Consider the following 19,225-nt stretch of genomic DNA (forward strand, 5'->3'; position numbering starts at 1 on the left):
AAACAAACAACAGAAATGTGAAAACACCATCCAACCTGGAACTGAGTGAGTCATGTTAAGTCTGAAGCTATTTTTAAACCCAAGAAGAAAAATATGTTACAATGATATATTTTACATTTTAAGGACTGAATGCTAAGTTAAGGCTACCAAGGTTGCTAAAACAGAACACATCTGACTGCCACTTCAATTAGCACTGAGGTTTGGAGTGAGAGGTGTCAAAGCCCTTGAGCCAAACAATGGCAGGAGAGTTTCACAGCTTATCCCACCCAAATGCAGAGGCCTTTGAATTCCCCTACCACTGTTCAGAGGTCATTACAATACAATTCCCTCCGGATGATAAAAATTAAAAGGCACTGAAAGGTATGATAAGGAAAGGGTACAAAAAGAAGCTCTTTATGGAAAATCAAGAGACACTTTTTGATGCCTGTTATAAAAATGGGAACATAAGCAACATAAGCAAATAATCTTCCACACAGACCATCCCCTGTTATGGCAGAGTGCTATTTTAGACAACGAGGACTCTTAGTCAGCCAATGTCAACCTGTACAAGTCTGGAACAGTAATGGTACAGGGCAACCCAAAACAGTTTCAGCTGGACTTTCACATAATCAAAGTGATAGCTCAGCAGGATAAGCTCTCTCTTGAGAAATATACGCCTTTATGACCAGGTCCACCTATACAAGGCAGCAGTGTCCACCTTTTACCTGGACCCTAAAAGACATCACCCTCAACCGCAGCCCCAACACCTCACACAGGATCAACAAACACCCCACCCAGACCAGCAAGACACTCTCCCGACCTGCAGGGTCCCTCCCTCCCCGGAACCTACACATAGAGGAGCCACGCCAAAAGGACCTACATCCAGACCACAGCACCACCAGCCACATCCACACCCCCACCCCAACCAATCAACACCCCCAAGTCAACCATGCCCACACCCCATTTAGGCCCCCTCAGATCAGACCTATGCTCCTCCTGCCCACCCCATGCCCCCACTTCCGCAAAGAGGACCTCAACATGAATGTCACACATACGTCCAGGCCATGAGCAGGCAAACAGGCCCACCAGAACTCTTACACTAGCCCAAGCCAATCGCATGTACCAGATGCTCAGCAGGCTCTGCTCACACTTACTGGTCTGAGGCCAAACCACACGACTAACAACATTGGACCCTTTATGGAACACAAAGCCTTCACTATCTCATCCTGGAATTTCCAAGGCCTGAGGTCATCTGCCTTTGGCCTAAAGAGCTGGAACCTGGACTTCAGAGAAACCAAAGAAATCAGAAATACAGACATTGTCATCCTACAAGATACATGGTATAGAGGAGATGGACTCACTGGTTGCCCTACAGGTTACAGAGAGCTGGTAGTCCCATCCACCAAACTACCAGGTGTGAAACAGGGAAGTGACTCAGGGGGTATGCTAATTTGGTATAGAGCAGAGCTAACTCACTCTATTAAATTAATCAAAACAGGAACATTTTACATTTGGCTAGACATTCAAAAGGAAATGATCTGAACAGAAAAAAATGTCATACTGTGTGCTACCTATAATCCCCCCACTAGAATCACCAAACTTTAATGAAGACAGCTTTCCATCCTCAATCAATCATTTCCAGGCCCAGGGACATGTACTCGTCTGTGGTGACCTAAATGCCAGGACTGGATGACACCCTCAGTGCACAGTGGAACAAACACCTACCTGGAGGTAACAGCATTCCCTCCCCCATATGCCCCCTCGGCACAACGACGACATCATAACAAACAAAAACGGGTCACAACTCCTGAAAATCTGTTGCACGCTGGGTATGTACAGTCGTGGCCAAAAATGTTGAGAATGACACAAATATTAAGTTTCACAAAGTCTGCTGCTTCAGTGTCTTTAGATATTTTTGTCAGATGTTACTATGGAATACTGAAGTATACAAGCATTTCATAAGTGTCAATGGCTTTTATTGACAAATACATGAAGTTGATGCAAAGAGTCAATATTTGCAGTGTTGACCCTTCTTTTTCAAGACCTCTGCAATCCGCCCTGGCATGCTGTCAATTAACTTCTGGGCCACATCCTGACTGATGGCAGACAATTCTTTCATAATCAATGCTTGAAGTTTGTCAATATTATTTTTTATTTTATTTGTCCACCCGCCTTTTGAGGATTGACCACAAGTTCTCAGTGGGATTAAGGTCTGGGTAGTTTCCTGGCCATGGACCCAAAATATCAATGTTTTGTTCCCCAAGCCACTTAGTTAGCACTTTTTCCTTATGGCAAGGTGCTCCATCATGCTGGAAAAGGCATTGTTCATCACCAAACTGTTCCTGGATGGTTGGGAGAAGTTGCTCTCGGAGAATGTGTTGGTAACATTCTTTATTCATGGCTGTGTTCTTAGGCAAAATTGTGAGTGAGCCCACTCCCTTGGCTGAGAAGCAACCCCACACATGAATGGTCTCAGGATGCTTTACTGTTGGCATGACACAGGACTGTTGGTAGCGCTCACCTTGTCTTCTCCGTACAAGCCTTTTTCCGGTTGCCCCAAACAATTGGAAAGGGGATTCATCAGAATATCAGAATACCTTTGCAGAATATCAGTCTGTCCCTAATATTTTTCCTGGAGAGAAGTGGCTTCTTTGCTGCCCTTCTTGACACCAGGCCATCCTCCAAAAGTCTTTGCCTCACTGTGCGTGAAGATGCACTGGTCCTGGCGCTTGCTGGACCTTCTAGGGCGCCATAAAGCCTTCTTCACAACAATTGAACCGCTCTCCTTGAAGTTCTTCATGATCTGATAAATGGTTGATTCAGGTGTAATCTTACTGGCAGCAATATCCTTGCATGTGAAGCCCTTTTTGTGCAAAGCAATGATGACGGCATATGTTTCCTTGTAGGTAACCATGGTGGACAGAGGAAGAACAATGATTCCAAGAACCACCCTCCTTTTGAAGCTTCCAGTCTGTTATTTGAACTCAATCAGCATGACAGAGTGATCTCCAGCCTTGTCCTCGTCAACACACACCTGTGTTAACGAGAGAATCACTGACATGATGTCATCTGGTGCTTTTGTGGCAGGGCTGAAATGCAGTGGAAATATTTTGGGGGGATTCAGTTCATTTGCATGGCAAAGACGGACTTTGCAATTAATTGCAATTCCTCTGATCACTCTTCATAACATTCTGGAGTACATGAAAATTGCCATCGTACAAAATAAGGCAGCAGACTTTGTGAAATATTTGTGTTAGTCACAGTTGGTAGTCTTTAACGCCAGGGAGTGGGTTCGGGGACACCCATACGTAGAATGTATGGCACATGACTGTAACAGTCCATCTCAAAACTTTTGGCTAGTCAAGTACTGAGGGGTTAGGCCCAAACTCTTTTATAGTCAACCTTTTTATAGTCCCGTACCCCTTCAAAAATTCAACCTCCAGCTGCGTACCCCCTCTAGCACCAGGGTCAGCACACTCTCAAATGTTGGTTTTTGACATCATTGTAAGCCTGCCACACACACACTATACGATGCATTTATTAGACATAAGAATGAGTGTGAGTTTTTGTCACAACCCGGCTCGTGACAAAGAGCTCTTATTGGACCAGGGCACAAATAATAATAATAATAATCAATAATTTTGCTCTTTATTTAAACATCTTTATTATAAAACCTTATTTGTTCATCAAAAATAGTGAATAACTCACCACAGGTTAATGAGAAGGGTGTGATTGAAAGGACGTCCATAACTCTGCAATGTTGGAAGTATTGGAGAGAGTCTCAGTCTTACATAATTTTCTACGCAGTCTAAAAATCCACTATCACATAGGTAGGTGGTTTCAAAGGGCACCAGTGTCTTAACAGCGCGATTTGCCAAGTCAAGAAACTCTGAGCGCAGCCCAATCCAGAAAGTCTGAGCGCAGCCCAATCCAGAAAGTCTGAGCGCAGCCCAATCCAGAAAGTCTGAGCGCAGCCCAATCCAGAAACTCTGAGCGCAGCCCAATCCAGAAAGTCTGAGCGCAGCCCAATCCAGAAAGTCTGAGCGCAGCCCAATCCAGAAACTCTGAGCACAGCCCAATCCAGAAAGTCTGAGCGCAGCCCAATCCAGAAAGTCTGAGCGCAGCCCAATCCAGAAAGTCTGAGCGCGGCCCAATCCAGAAAGTCTGAGCGCAGCCCAATCCAGAAAGTCTGACTCCACTATATCTCCCTGTCATGACTTTTGCACCATCAGTACAGCTACCAACACATCTTGACTACCAATGTCCATTTGTTGTCACAAAGCTATCCAGTACTTGCAGAACCCGGCCTCACCGTACTAGAATCTGAAGTCAAATGTTTACTGTTTGCTGATGATCTAGTGCTTCTATCCCCAACCAAGGAGGGCCTACAGCAGCACCTAGATATTCTGCACAGATTCTGTCTGACCTGGGACCTGACAGTAAATCTCAGCTCTGAAAAAGGTCAATTTGCCAGGATCATAAATACAAATTCCATCTAGACACCGTTGCCCTAGAGCACACAAAACACTATACATATCTCGGCCTAAACTGCCACAGGTAACTTCCACAAAGCTGTGAACGATCTGAGAGACAAGGCAAGAAGGGTCTTCTATGCCATCTAAAGGGAAATAAAAATCTATATACCAACTAAAACCTGGCTAAAAATAGAACCCACTGCCCTTCATGGTTGTGAGGTCTGGGGTCCGCTCAACAACCAGTAATTCCCAAAATGGGACAAACACCAGAGTGAGACTCATGCATGCAGAATTCTGTAAAAATATCATCTGTGTACAACGTAAAACACTAAATAATGCAGAGCAGAATTAGGCCGATAACCACTAATTATCAAAATCCAGAAAAGAGACGTTAAATTCTTCAACCACCTAAAAGGAAGCGATTCCCAAAACCTTCCATAACAAAACCGTCTTTTACAGAGAGATGGACCTGGAGAAGAGTCCCCTAAGCAAGCTGGTCCTGGGGCTCTGTTCACAAACACAAACAGACCCCACAAAGCCCCAGAACAGCAACACAATAAGACCCAACCAAATCATGAGAAAACAAAAAGATAATTAATTGACACATTGGAAAGAATTAACAAACAAACTGAGCAAACTAGAATGCTATTTGGCCCTAAACAGAGAGTACACTGGCAGAATACCTGACCCAAACTTAAGGAAAGCTTTGACTATGTACAGACTCAGAGAACATAGCCTTGCTATTGAGAAAGGCCACCGTAGGCAGACCTGGCTCTCAAGAGAAGACAGGCTATGTGGTCACTGCCCACAAAATGAGGTGGAAACTGAGCTGCACTTCCTAACCTCCAGCCAAATGTATGACCATATTAGAGACACATATTTCCCTCAGATTACACAGATCAACAAAGAATTTGAAAATAAACCCGATTTTGATAAACTCCCATATCTACTGGGTGAAATAGCACAGTGTGTCATCACAGCAGCAAGATTTGTGACCTGTTGCCACAAGAAAAGGCCAACCAGTGAAGAACAAACACCACTGTAAATACAACCCATATTTATGTTAATTTATTTTCCCTTTTGTACTTTAACTATTTGCACTGCATCGTGTTATCACAATATTTGAAATGTCTTTATTCTTTTGGAACTTTTGTGAGTGTTATGTTTACTGTACATTTTTATTATTTATTTCACTATTGTTTATTATCTACTTCACTTGCTTTGGCAATGTTAACATATGTTTCCCATGCCAATAAAGCCCTTAAATTGAATTGAATGGAATTTGAAAGAGAGAGAGAGAGAGACAGAGAGAGAGAGAGAGAGAGAGAGAGAGAGAGAGAGAGAGAGAGAGAGAGAGAGAGAGAGAGAGAGAGAGAGAGAGAGAACGGGAGGAGGGGGGGACTACTTCATCATGTATGGCTCGCAGCCGGCCCTTCATCATACACTGCTAGTCCCCCTCTTCCCCCCAGCACTGAAACTCAATTCACCCATATCGCGTCCATTACGGCCTGATTCATACTCTGCTCACCAGGGGCCTGCCACAGACATCCATCTTGTCTCCATGTCGGAGCGAGGGAGGAAGGGAAGGAAGGTTGCCTGGCAGATCTAGGGCCACGCTAGATGGAGTAGACGCTATCCTATCAAGCCATCCGACCGCACCAGTAAAAACATCAGGCAGCTTTAACGGTGCCGAGCAGCACTAGAAAAAACTATTTTATCCACCTGTCTACACAGACAGGACAGGGCTTTTTTCAACTAACTCCCTCACTTTCCACCCCCTCCTTTCCCCCTCATTCCCTTCCTCTCTACCTCCATCATGTGGGACTTTTATGGTTTGTCCTTCCAAGTGATGTCCTCTATTCATCTTCCTCTATTCCCCTCTCTCTCTCTCTCTCTCTCTCTCTCTCTCTCTCTCTCTCTCTCTCTCTCTCTCTCTCTCTCTCTCTCTCTCTCTCTCTCTCTCTCTCTCTCTCTCTCCTCCTCTCTCTCTATCTCCTCCTCTCTCTCTATTTCTCTCTCTCCTCCTCTCTCTCTATTCCCCTCTCTCCTCCTCTCTCTTTATTCCTCTCTCTCCTTCTCTCTCTCTATTCCTCTCTCTCTATTCCTCTCTGTCTATTCATCTCTCTCCTCCCTCTCTCCATTCCTCTCTCTCTATTCCTCTCTCTCCTCCTCTCTCTCTATTCCCCTCTCTCTCTCTATTTCTCTCTCTCCTCCTCTCTCTATTCCTCTCTCTCCTCGTCTCTCTCTATTCCTCTCTCTCTCTCCCCTCTCTCCCCCTCTCTCTCCTCTCTCTCCTCTCTCTCTCTCTCTCTCCTCCTCCTCTCTCTCTATTCCTCTCTCTCCTCCTCTCTCTCTATTCCCCTCTCTCTCTATTTCTCTCTCTCCTCCTCTCTCTCTATTCCCCTCTCTCCTCCTCTCTCTTTATTCCTCTCTCTCTCTATTCCTCTCTGTCTATTCCTCTCTCTCATCCCTCTCTCTATTCCTCTCTCTCTATTCCTCTCTCTCTATTCCTCTCTCTCCTCCTCTCTCTATTCCCCTCTCTCTCTATTTCTCTCTCTCCTCCTCTCTCTATTCCTCTCTCTCCTCCTCTCTCTCTATTCCTCTCTCTCCCCCTCTCTCTATATGCCTCTCTCTCCTCCTCTCTCTCTATTCCTCTCTCTCCTCCTCTCTCTCTATTCCTCTCTCTCCTCCTCTCTCTCTATTCCTCTCTCTCCCCCTCTCTCTCTATTCCTCTCTCTCCTCCTCTCTCTCTATTCCTCTCTCTCCCCCTCTCTCAATATTCCTCTCTCTCCTCCTCTCTCTATATTCCTCTCTCCTCCTCTCTCTATATTCCTCTCTCCTCCTCTCTCTATATTACTCTCTCTCCTCCTCTCTTTCTATTCCTCTCTCTCCTCCTCTCACTCTATTCCTCTCTCTCTCCTCCTCTTTCTCTATTCCTCTCTCCTCCTCTCTCTCTATTCCCCTCTCTCTCTATTTCTCTTTTGCCTCCTCTCTCTCTATTCCCCTCTCTCTCTCCCCCTCTCACTCTATTCCTCTTTCTCCTCCTCTGTCTCTATTCCTCTCTCTCTATACCTCTCTCCTCCTCTCTCTCTATACCTCTCTCCCCTCCTCTCTCTATTCCTCTCTCTGTGTTCCTCTCACTCCTCCTTTCTCTCTATTTATTTCTCCCCTCCTCTCTCTCTCCATCTCCTCCTCTCTCTCTATTCCTCTCTCCATCTCCTCCTCTCTCTCTATTCCTCTCTCTATCTCCTCCCCTCTCTCTATTCCTCTCTCTATTTCCTCTCTCTCTATTCCTCTCTCTCTCTATATATATATCTCCTCCTCTCTCTCTATTCCTCTCTCCATCTCCTCCTCTCTCTCTATTCCTCTCTCTATCTCCTCCCCTCTCTCTATTCCTCTCCATCTCCTCCTCTCTCTCTATTCATCTCTCTATTTCCTCTCTCTCTATTCCTCTCTATCTCCTCCCCTCTCTCTACTCCTCTCTGTCTCCTCTCTCTCTCTCTCTCTCTCTCTCTCTCTCTCTCTCTCTCTCTCTCTCTCTCTATTCATATCTATCTCCTCCTCTCGCTCTATTCCTCTCTCTTTTGGCATGGTTTTGCTGTGTAATGGAAGACTTGGAGCAGTTCTGGGTTCAGTGTACTGTTCCTCACAAACAAGATTACCCCCAGACCCAAGTTCCTCACAAACAATATTCCCCCCAGGCCCGAGGTCCTCACAAACCATGTTCCCCCAGACCCAAGGTCCTCACAAACCATGTTCCCCCAGACCCAAGGTCCTCATAAACCATGTTACCCCAGACCCAAGGTCCTCATAAACCATGTTACCCCAGACCCAAGGTCCTCACAAACCATGTTACCCCAGACCCAAGGTCCTCATAAACCATGTTCCCCCAGACCCAGGGTCCTCACAAACCATGTTCCCCCAGACCCAAGGTCCTCATAAACCATGTTCCCCCAGACCCAAGGTCCTCATAAACCATGTTCCCCCAGACCCAGGGTCCTCACAAACCATGTTCCCCCAGACCCAAGGTCCTCATAAACCATGTTCCCCCAGACCCAAGGTCCTCATAAACCATGTTCCCCCAGACCCAGGGTCCTCATAAACCATGTTCCCCCAGACCCAGGGTCCTCATAAACCATGTTCCCCCAGACCCAGGGTCCTCATAAACCATGTTACCCCAGACCCAGGGTCCTCATAAACCATGTTACCCCAGACCCAAGGTCCTCATAAACCATGTTCCCCCAGACCCAGGGTCCTCATAAACCATGTTCCCCCAGACCCAAGGTCCTCATAAACCATGTTCCCCCAGACCCAGGGTCCTCATAAACCATGTTACCCCAGACCCAGGGTCCTCATAAACCATGTTACCCCAGACCCAGGGTCCTCATAAACCATGTTCCCCCAGACCCAAGGTCCTCATAAACCATGTTCCCCCAGACCCAGGGTCCTCATAAACCATGTTCCCCCAGACCCAGGGTCCTCATAAACCATGTTCCCCCAGACCCAAGGTCCTCATAAACCATGTTCCCCCAGACCCAAGGTCCTCATAAACCATGTTCCCCCAGACCCAAGGTCCTCATAAACCATGTTCCCCCAGACCCAAGGTCCTCATAAACCATGTTCCCCCAGACCCAAGGTCCTCACAAACCATGTTCCCCCAGACCCAAGGTCCTCATAAACCATGTTCCCCCAGACCCAGGGTCCTCATAAACCATGTTCCCCAGGACCCAAGGTCCTCATAAACCATGTTCCCCCCAGACCGAGGTCCTCACAAACCATATTCTCCCCAAACCCAATGTCCTCACAAACATGTAGGCCGGCCTGACAGCCATTCCAAACAACATGGCACCATTGTGTCAGAGCCAGCTAGGCAAACACACAGGACACACACAACAAACACACGTTACCACATGGACAGATTTTATGTACAACAGCCTTGTGACAAAAAGGTACTAGTCCCTGTGTGTGTCAAGGCTGCTAATGGACACAAAAAGAGAACAGGTTATATGAGACAACAAAGAGGGCGAATGATAGATAGAGCAGAGTAGACTCGTCTGCCTGTCTGTCTGTCTTTCCGACAGCAAGCAGCCAATTACTGATGAAAGTGGTGGGATGAGCCCTGCCAGACCACAGCTTTCCATTAGCACATGCCAGCCAACCATGTGTGTGTGTGTGTGTGTGTGTGTGTGTGTGTGTGTGTGTGTGTGTGTGTGTGTGTGTGTGTGTGTGTGTGTGTATATGTGTGTATATGTGTGTATATGTGTGTGTGTGTGTGTTAGGGGGGCTCAGGGGGTCTGCTGGATCCTTTTCACGCTCTCTCTCACACACACACACACACACACACACACACACACACACACACACACACACACACACACACACACACACACACTAGCGATAAATAACCAGCCGATTCCTTTCGCAGTTGAGCACATGGAATTGCAATGAGTTGGGGGAGACAGCCCGTCAACACGAGACCAGCCGATACGTGCAGCCGTGCGCACAGCAGAGTGGAGCCACAGCGCGGACTCATACGCGCTCATCTCACCACGCGCACCGAATCAGTAACTCCGGCCAAGCACTCGAAAGCTCACCAGTCTCCATCTTTAAAAAGGACAGATACCTGATCTCATTCCATGAAATGACGCACCTATTATTCTTCTTACACAGTAATATCACAACCACACCTTTCCTGTAAACAAATAACATCACTCGACCAAATAGTAATAGGATCAAGTCATGTGAATTAGTGTCAGTAAGTCACCCACAGAAGTGGGATAAGTGGTAACTGGCAGTAGCGTTGGCACGTCTTCCTGCTTGGCCATGCCCGTGTGTGCTCACTGTACCACTGCCAGCCCTGCGGATGACTTCATTCTAATGAATGAGTGGTTTGCCTTCATGTCGAGCGCGACATGCCACAATGACACAGACAAATACAGGAGATCCCCCCCCCAGCTTTCCAGCAACATCACATGCTCCATTCGGATCACTGGTGAGAGTGGATTTCCAACCAAAAGCACTAGTGGTATCTATGCGTTCACTAGGTTACCACACACACACACACAAACACCCACTCTTCCCCCATGCAGCCTTGCTTATCACCCTCACGCGAACATCCTCGCGGCTCGCTGTTGATAATATATTGTGCATCGCAATCGGGAGTTGGTTCTCGTACCAACAGGCTGAAAACACAAAGTAATCTGACAGATGCGGATGCATTATTTAAGAACAAGTCTCTTGTTACTAGTTACGAGTCCTACTTCTATGCCTAAATTGCCCCGCGCCTTCTCAAATCGCACCTGACAGACGTGCAATTTTGTGTGGGAGCTCTCAGGTTGGTTCCTTTAGGAATAAACCAAACAGCGCGAATGACAGACGGCGCTCCGCATTCAATACACTTAAAAACACGGAAAATACAAACCGTTACAATGTTATTCAAATAGCGTCTTGTGCTTAAAACCAAATTATACTACTGTTATAGCCTACCATGCAATCAATGTGCTATGATCAATTTATATAACCAATAAAAACAACCAAATAACATGAAGAATGCAGACTTGTCTCCAACAAGACATCGCTTGTCATTAATTGCAGCATAACACTGTTACAATCGGCAAGCGAGATGCAACCAAGAGCCGTTAAAGCCAGAGAAAAGCTAGAAAAACGAAATAGTATACCGGGGGTTGGAAAATAGCGCACACGGGTGGAATTACGGAATTATGGTCACAGACGCGTCCATAGCAGCCTGTCTCCCCCTACACCGTGCTGGTGTGATCAACTTGAGAATGTTTTCATGACAGGCTGCATGTGGAGACATCTGAGCGCCGCAGCTCGAGCTCCCGAGCACCAGCAGCATATAAGTGATGATTTACAAATACTACGCTGCTACAATACAAGTCAAGACAGTTATACAGTAAAGTAAAGAAAAAGCAGCAAATCACCTGCTGCCAGTTCTCCTCCAGCGAAGGCATTGCAGAGAAATAGCCAGTGTCATGCACGAGTTGGAGTTCCTGAAAAATACTGTAATTCGCCAACACGTCCATGTTGATGCAAGATTTGAAAGTAATTTACTTTGATCCACCGGAAGAAATACAACCCCACTTTTGTATGGTTAGGGGTTAACAGATCCTCCCCTGTGCGTCTGTCCATGCACCAGAAAGTATGGCGCTATATACCACTGGAAATAAATAACACACCGAAGAACCACTATAAACAATAGAAAAAGAAGAGTTGAATATTATGTCTCTGAATTGCAATCCTTTTTTCTCTGGCGCTAACTCTCAGGTCTTCAGTCCAGGAGTGGAATGCCAACTCGGTGACATGAAACGTCCATCTATTTCCGCATTGCCAGATTGCAATATTCGCTCTATAAATTCCAGGTTGGTTTTTCCGCTGCCTGCAGTAGCTTCATCATGCGACTGGGAGAGGAGCCCGGGCTAGCTGTCTACTGAGCGGAGCGAGCAAGCGACTCGGACGGGGGAGTGGTTTGTTGTCAATCAATTCCGTGCGTGACCATATAAGGTAAATAGGGTTTGAAGATCTCACTGGCGTCCAATTAAGGCGGCGCTAAAATAGGTAAAAGGGAGGAGTTAGAATGAATGGCGAGCCGCTATTGGCTTTGTGTAGCTGTCACTCTAGTCATACATGGCAGTGAAAGGTGAGCTATTTTTAGATGGCTATATAAATGCTGCAGCATACTTCCTTCACTCAGTTGAAGTCTGTGGCCGAACAGGAAGCATACACAAACCTTCCAGGCTTCAAAATAACTTATTTTAAACACATGTAATATTACTAAAACGTGTTTTCACTGTAATTCTTTAAACATTTTTTGAATATAGTTTTAAGGAAGAAACGTCCGGACATGAGACGGATGGGGACTCTGGGGCTGTGATGTAACAGCTTTCCCAACACAACACAGCTCCGAGGCGACTTCTCTTGTGGTTTGAGGTTGCAGGCTTTTACTGGAAACCGGCAGTGTAATACAGACCTCAACGTGTGGACTATATATTCTACAGAGCCTTCAGAAAGTATTCACACCCCTTGACTTCTTCCACATTTTATTGTGTTACAGCCTCCATTTAAAATGGATTCAATGTAGATTATTTTGTCACTGGCCAACACACAATACCCCATAATGTCAAAGTGGAATTATGTTTTTTGAGATTTTTTACAAATTCATTAAAAATGAAAAGCTGAAATGTCTTGAGTCAACTAGTATTCAACCCTTTAGTTATGTGAAGTCTAAATAGTTCAGGAGTAAAACTTTGCTTAACAAGTCACATAATAAGTTGCATGGACTCACTGCACCCAATAATAGTGTTTACCATGCTTTTTGAATGACTACCTCATCTCTGTACCCCACACATACAATTATAGGTCCCTCAGTTGAGCGGGGAATTTCAAACACAGATTCAACCACAAAGACCAGCAAGGTTTTCCAATGGTTCGCAAAGAAGGGCACATATTGGTTGATGGGTGAACCCCCCCCCCCAAAAAAAAAAAAAAAAAATCAAAAAAAACACAGACACTGAATATCCCTTTGGGTATGGTGAAGATATTAATAACACTTTGGATGGTGTGTCAATACACCTAGTCACCACAAAGATCATCTTGTCTAACTCTGTTCCCGGAGAGGAAGGAAACCGCTCATGGATTTCACCATGAGGCCAATGGTGACTTTAAAACAGTTACAGAGTTTAATGGCTGTGACGGGAGAAAACTGAGGATGTATCAACAACATTGAAGTACTTCACAATACTAACCTAATTGACAGAGTGAAAAGAAGGAAGCTTGTACAGAATAAAAATATTTCAAAACATGCATCCTGTTTTCTACAAGCCACTAAAATAATACTGCAAAAAATGTGGCAAAGCAATTCACTTTTTGTTCTGAATACAAAGTGGTATGTTTGGGGAAAATCCAATACCACACATTACTGAGTACCACTCTCCATATTTTCAAGCATAGTGGTGGCTGCATCATGTTATGGGTATGCTTGTAATTGTTAAGGACAGGGGAGTTTTTCAGGATAAAAAAAGAAACGAAATGGAGCTAAGCACAGGCAAAATCCTAGAGGATAACGTAGCTCATTCTTCTTTTCACCAGGCACTGGGAGATTAATTCACCTTTCAGCAGGACTATAACTTAAAACACAAGGCCAAATCTACACTGGAGTTGCTTACCAAGAAGACAGTGAATGTTCCTGAGTGGCCGAGTTACAGTTTTGACTTAAATCTGCTTGGAAATCTATTGCAAGACCTAAAAATTGTTGTCTAGCAATGATCAACCAATCAATGTGACAGAGCTTGAAGAATTTTGAAAATAATAATGGGCAAATGTTGAACAATCCAGGTGCTGAAAGCTGTTAGAGACTTACCCAGAAAGTCTCACAGATGTAATTGCTGCCAAAGGTGCTTCTACAAAGTGTTGACTCGGGGTTGTGAATACTTATGTCAATGAGATATTTCTGTATACTTAAAAAATGACAACATTGAAAACATTTCTAAAAACATGCTCTGTCTTTATGTGGTTTTATGTGTAGATGGGCAGACAAAAAGGCATTTAATCCATTTTGAATTCAGGCTGTAATACAACAGAATGTGGAATAAGTCAAGGGGTATAACTAGGGTATATGGGTATGACTTGCCTTTAAATTGTTTAACTTGGGTCAAACATTTCGGATAGCCTTCCACAAGCTTCCCACAATGAGTTGGGTGAATTTTGGTCCATTCCTCCTGACAGAGCTGGTGTAACTGAGTCAGGTTTGTAGGCCTCCTTGTTCGCACATGCTTTTTCAGTTCTGCCCACACATTTTCTATAGGATTGAGGTCAGGGCTTTGTGATGGACACTACAATACCTTGACTTTGTTGTCCGTAATGCCATTTTGCTACAACTTTGGAAGTATGCTTGGGGTCATTGTCCATTTGGAAGACCCATTTGCACCAAGCTTGAACTTCCTGACTGATGTCTTGAGATGTTGCTTCAATATATCGCCATCATTTTCCTGCCTCATGATGCCATCTATTTTGTGAAGTGTACCAGTCCCTCCTGCAGCAAAGCACCCCAACAACATGATGCTGCCACCCCCTGTGCTTCACAGTTGAGATGGTGTTCTTCGGCTTGCAACCCTCCCCCTTTTTCCTCCAAACATAACGATGGTCATTATGGCCAAACTGTTCTATTTTTGTTTCATCAGACCAGAGGACATTTCTCAAAAAAGTTTGATCTTTGTCCCCATGTGCTGCTGCAAACCATAGTTTGGCTTTTTTATGGCGGTTTTAGAGTAGTGCGATCTTCCTTGCTGAGCAGCCTTTCAGGTTATGTCGATATAGGACTTGTTTTTACTGTGGATGTAGATACTTTTGTACCTGTTTCCTCCAGCATCTTCTCAAGGTCCTTTGCTGTTGTTCTAGGATTGATTTGCACTTTTCGCACCAAAGTACTTTCATCTCTAGGAGACAGAATGCGTCTCGTTCCTGAGCGGTATGACTGCTGCGTGGTCCCATGGTGTTCATACTTGCGTACTATTGTTTGTACAGATGCACGTGGTACATTCAGGTGTTTGGAAATTGCTCCCAGGGATGAACCAGACTTGTGGAGGTCTACAATTTCTTTTCTGAGGTCTTGGCTGATTTATTTCGATTTTCCCATGATGTCAAGCAAAGAGGCACTGAGTTTGAAGGTATGCCTTGAAATACATCCACAGGTACACCTCCAATTAACTCAAATGATGTCAATTAGCCTATCAGAAGCTTATAAAGCCATGACATAATTGTCTGGATTTTTCCAAGCTGTTTAAAGGCACTTTCAACTTAGTGTATGTAAACTTCTGACCCACTGGAATTGTGATACTGTGAATTATATGTGAAATAATCTGTCTGTAAAAAATTGTTGGAAAAATGACTTGTGTCATGCACAATGTAGATGTCCTAACCGACTTGCCAAGACTATAGTTTGTTAACAAGAAATTAGTGGAGTGGTTGACAAATAAGTTTTAATTACTCCAACATAAATACAGTATATGTAAACTTCTGACTTCAACTGTATCTCACTGCTTTTCTCCTTTCACTGTGAACCTGTTACAGCATATATATATCCATGATATGTATTCCTGCCAGTGGTGTAAAGTACTTAAGTAAAAATACTTTAAGTACTTCACTATTTATATATTTGACTACTTTTACTTCACTACATTCCTAATGAAAATAATGAAAATAATGTACTTTTTACTCATTTTTCCCTAACACCAAATGGTACTTTTTGAATGCTTAGTAGGACAGGAAAATGGTCAAATTCACACACTTATCAAGAGAACATCCTTGGTCATCTCTACTGCCTCTGATCTGGCGGACTCACTAAACAGAGAATCATTCTTTGTAAATTGTGACTGTGTGTTGATGTAGCCCTGGCCATCTGTAAATATACCAAGACAATCTGGTTTGCTTAAAATAAGGAATTTGAAATGATTCATACTTTTACTTTTACCTTTTTTTCCCAGCAATTATATTTACTTTTGATACTTAAAGGGGAGGTTCACCCAAAAACCATTCTGGGCCCTTTATAACACTTGCCTGGTTGTTTGTCAGTACCCAGGACAGTTTTTAGGTCCGTTGCTTGAGTATTTTGATGTAGATAATAAGCTGACACCCTCAAAGTCCATCAGAAATACCCCCCCAAAACACCCCTCTAGCTTCCCATGATTGCAATAGTCATTGTAATTACTTTCTCTGCGCAATTTTTCAGCAAACTTATTTCAGCAGGCACATTTTTATCAATGTATTTTATTATTTTCGTAATGAAAGGAATTAGATTAATGTATGCCGTGAGTCGGGACCTCCGTGGTTGAAGGATGTAAACAATCATTTTATTTTCTCTCTCCTTCACAGTATTTGCCCACGTCAAATTTAGTTAGAGTGAAGAATGTCAGATCCAGAACGCAGAGGAAACTGGAGACCTGCCTTATTTTCAGAATGGTACTGTTGTGCCATATTGGTTTGAACCAGAGTTTACCAAGGCTGAGTTGTTCCATTTGCGGGCTGACCGGGAGAAAATAGCTAGAGAGAGACAGGAACGTGCAGATGTCAAGAAAACACAGTGTACTTGAACAGAGCAATACTCAATCACGAGGCATCAAAGCCAAAGGAACTGAGTAATAGTAAGAAAAGGTGTAGATGTAAGGAAAGTTGTTTAGAAACCTTCCAAAAAACTATTTGACAACAACAAACAACAAACAACAAACAATTCAATCTATTTTAGAAAACTTCCTGGACAAAACGTTTCACTGTAATAGTGAAGGTGTAAACTGAGCAGTAGAAAACCTAAACAGTATATTTAACCTGTCAGCTGCCCAATAAAACAATATTTTTAAGCAGACAACCTAAGAAAATGAACAACAATGACCAATGGTTTGATGAAAAATGCAAAAACCTGAGATGGAAATGGAGAAATCTATCCAACCAAAATCATAGAGGCTCACAAATCCTGAGCCTACACCTTCATTATGGTGATTCACTAAAACAATACAGAAATAGACAACGGAAAAAGAAGGAACAGCACATTAGCAATCAGCTCAATGTAGTTGAAGAATCCATAGAATCTAACCACTTCTGGGGAAATTGGAACACGCTAAAATAACAAAAACACAAAGAGATATCTATCCAAAACGGAGTTGTATGGATTAACCACTCTCTCTTAACCACTCTCTCTTAACCACTCTCTCTTAACCACTCTCATCCAGTCTTTTTGGCCCTATAACAAAGAACAAACAGCAAAAACATATACATGATGAAATACAAATATTAGAATCAACTATTAAAGACAACCAGAACCCACTGGATTCTCCAATTACCTTGAATGAACTACAGGACAAAATAAAAACCCTCCAACCCAAAAAGGCCTGTGGTGTTTATGCTATTCTAAATTAAATTATAAAATATACAGACCACAAATTCCAATTGGCTATACTTAAACTCTTTAACATCATCCTCAGCTCTGGCATCTTCCCCAATATTTGGAACCAAGGACAGAGCACTCTAATCCACAAAAGTGGAGACAAATTTGACCCCAATAACTACTGTGAGGTATGCGTCCTACAGATACCTTGGGAAAATCCTCTGCATTATCATTAACAGTAGATTCATACATTTCCTCAGTGAAAAAAATGTACTGAGCAAATGTCAAATTGGAATTTTAACAAATTATCGTTTGACAGACCACATATGCACCCTGCACACCCTAATTGTCAAATAAACAAACCAAAACACACACATTTATTTCCAACGGGTCGTGGGGTGAGACAGGGATGCAGCTTGAGCCCCACCCTCTTCAACATATATATCAATGAATTGATGAGGGCACTAGAACAGTCTGCAGCATCCGGTCTTACACCACTAGAATCTGAAGTCAAATGTCTACTGTTTGCTGATGATCTGGTGCTTCTGTCCCCAACCAAGGAGGGCCTACAGCAGCACCTAGATATTCTGCACAGATTCCTTCAGACCTGGGCCCTGACAGTAAATCTCATTAAGAAAAAAAGGTCCAAAAAAGGTCCAGTTGCCAGGACCACAAATACAAATGTGAAAGGAAATTCCACAACCCATTGCCCTTTATGGTTGTGAGGTCTGGGGTCCGCTCACCGACCAATAATTCACAAAATGGGACAAACACAAAATTGAGAGTCTCCGTGCAGAATTCTGAAAAAGTATCCTATGTGTACAACACAAAACGCCAAATAATGCCTGCAGAGAATAATTGGGCTGGTACCCACTACACGCACTTATCAAAATCCAGAAAAAAGCCATTAAATTCTAGAACCACCGAAAAGGAAGCGATTCCCAAACCTTCCATAACAAACACATCACCTGAAGAGAGATGAACCTGGAGAAGAGTCCCCTAAGCAAGCTGGTCCTGTGGCTCTCTTCACAAACACAATCAGACCCCACAGAGCCCCAGGACAAAAACACAATAAGACCCAACCAAATCATGAGAAAACAAAAAGATAATTACTTGACACAGAGAAAACTAGAATGCTATTTGGCCCTAAACAGAGAGTACACAGTGGCAGAATACATGACCACTGTGGCTGACCAAAAATTAAGGAAAGCTTTGACTATGTATAGACTCAGTGAGCATGGCCTTGCTACTGAGAGAGGCTGCCATAGGTAGACCTGGCTCTCAGGAGAAGACAGGCTATGTGCACAATACCCCAAAAATGAGGAGGAAACTGAGCTGCACTTCCTAACTCCCGTGTCTATTGAGTGAAATACTACAGAGTGCCATCACAGCAGCAAGATGTGTGACCTGTTGCCACAAGAAAAGGTCAACCAGTGAAGAACAAACACCATTGTAAATACAACCCATATTTATGTTTATTTATTTTCCCCTTTGTACTTTAACTATTTGCACATCATTACAACACTTTATATAGCCATAATATGACATCTGAAATGGCTGTATTCCTATGGAGTGTAATGTTTACTGTTTATTTTTGATTGTTCATTTCACTTTTGTTCATTATCTATTTCGCTGGCTTTGGCAATGTAAACATATGTTTCCCATGCCAATAAAGCCCTTAAGTTGAATTGACTGGTTGTGCAATTCCGCAAGATGCCTACCTCTACCAACAGACAGTGAATGTCTCGGCTGTCCCGAACGGGACCAGTTTATTCCAATAATGGAGGAGGTACAACATCAGACTGACGATGCAGCAGAAGATGGCGTGTGCGTAACTAAACACTCCGATGTCTTGTCTCTCGTCAATCCTGGTGTATTG

General features: G+C 43.7%; 1 protein-coding gene across 1 annotated transcript in view; it reads right to left on the reverse strand.

Annotated features, from left to right (window-relative positions):
• Positions 1-12,054, reverse strand: part of LOC118381375 (Krueppel-like factor 7) — a 150,499-nt gene extending 138,445 nt beyond the window's left edge. The window contains exon 1 of the mRNA XM_052522885.1: positions 11,396-12,054. Coding sequence (XP_052378845.1) covers positions 11,396-11,497 — 102 coding nt within the window. The 5' untranslated portion in view covers positions 11,498-12,054. The remainder of the gene's footprint in view (positions 1-11,395) is intronic.
• Positions 12,055-19,225: the final 7,171 nt, after the last annotated feature.

Source organism: Oncorhynchus keta, chromosome 7 (genome assembly GCF_023373465.1).
Source record: "Oncorhynchus keta strain PuntledgeMale-10-30-2019 chromosome 7, Oket_V2, whole genome shotgun sequence".
NCBI lineage: Eukaryota > Metazoa > Chordata > Actinopteri > Salmoniformes > Salmonidae > Oncorhynchus > Oncorhynchus keta.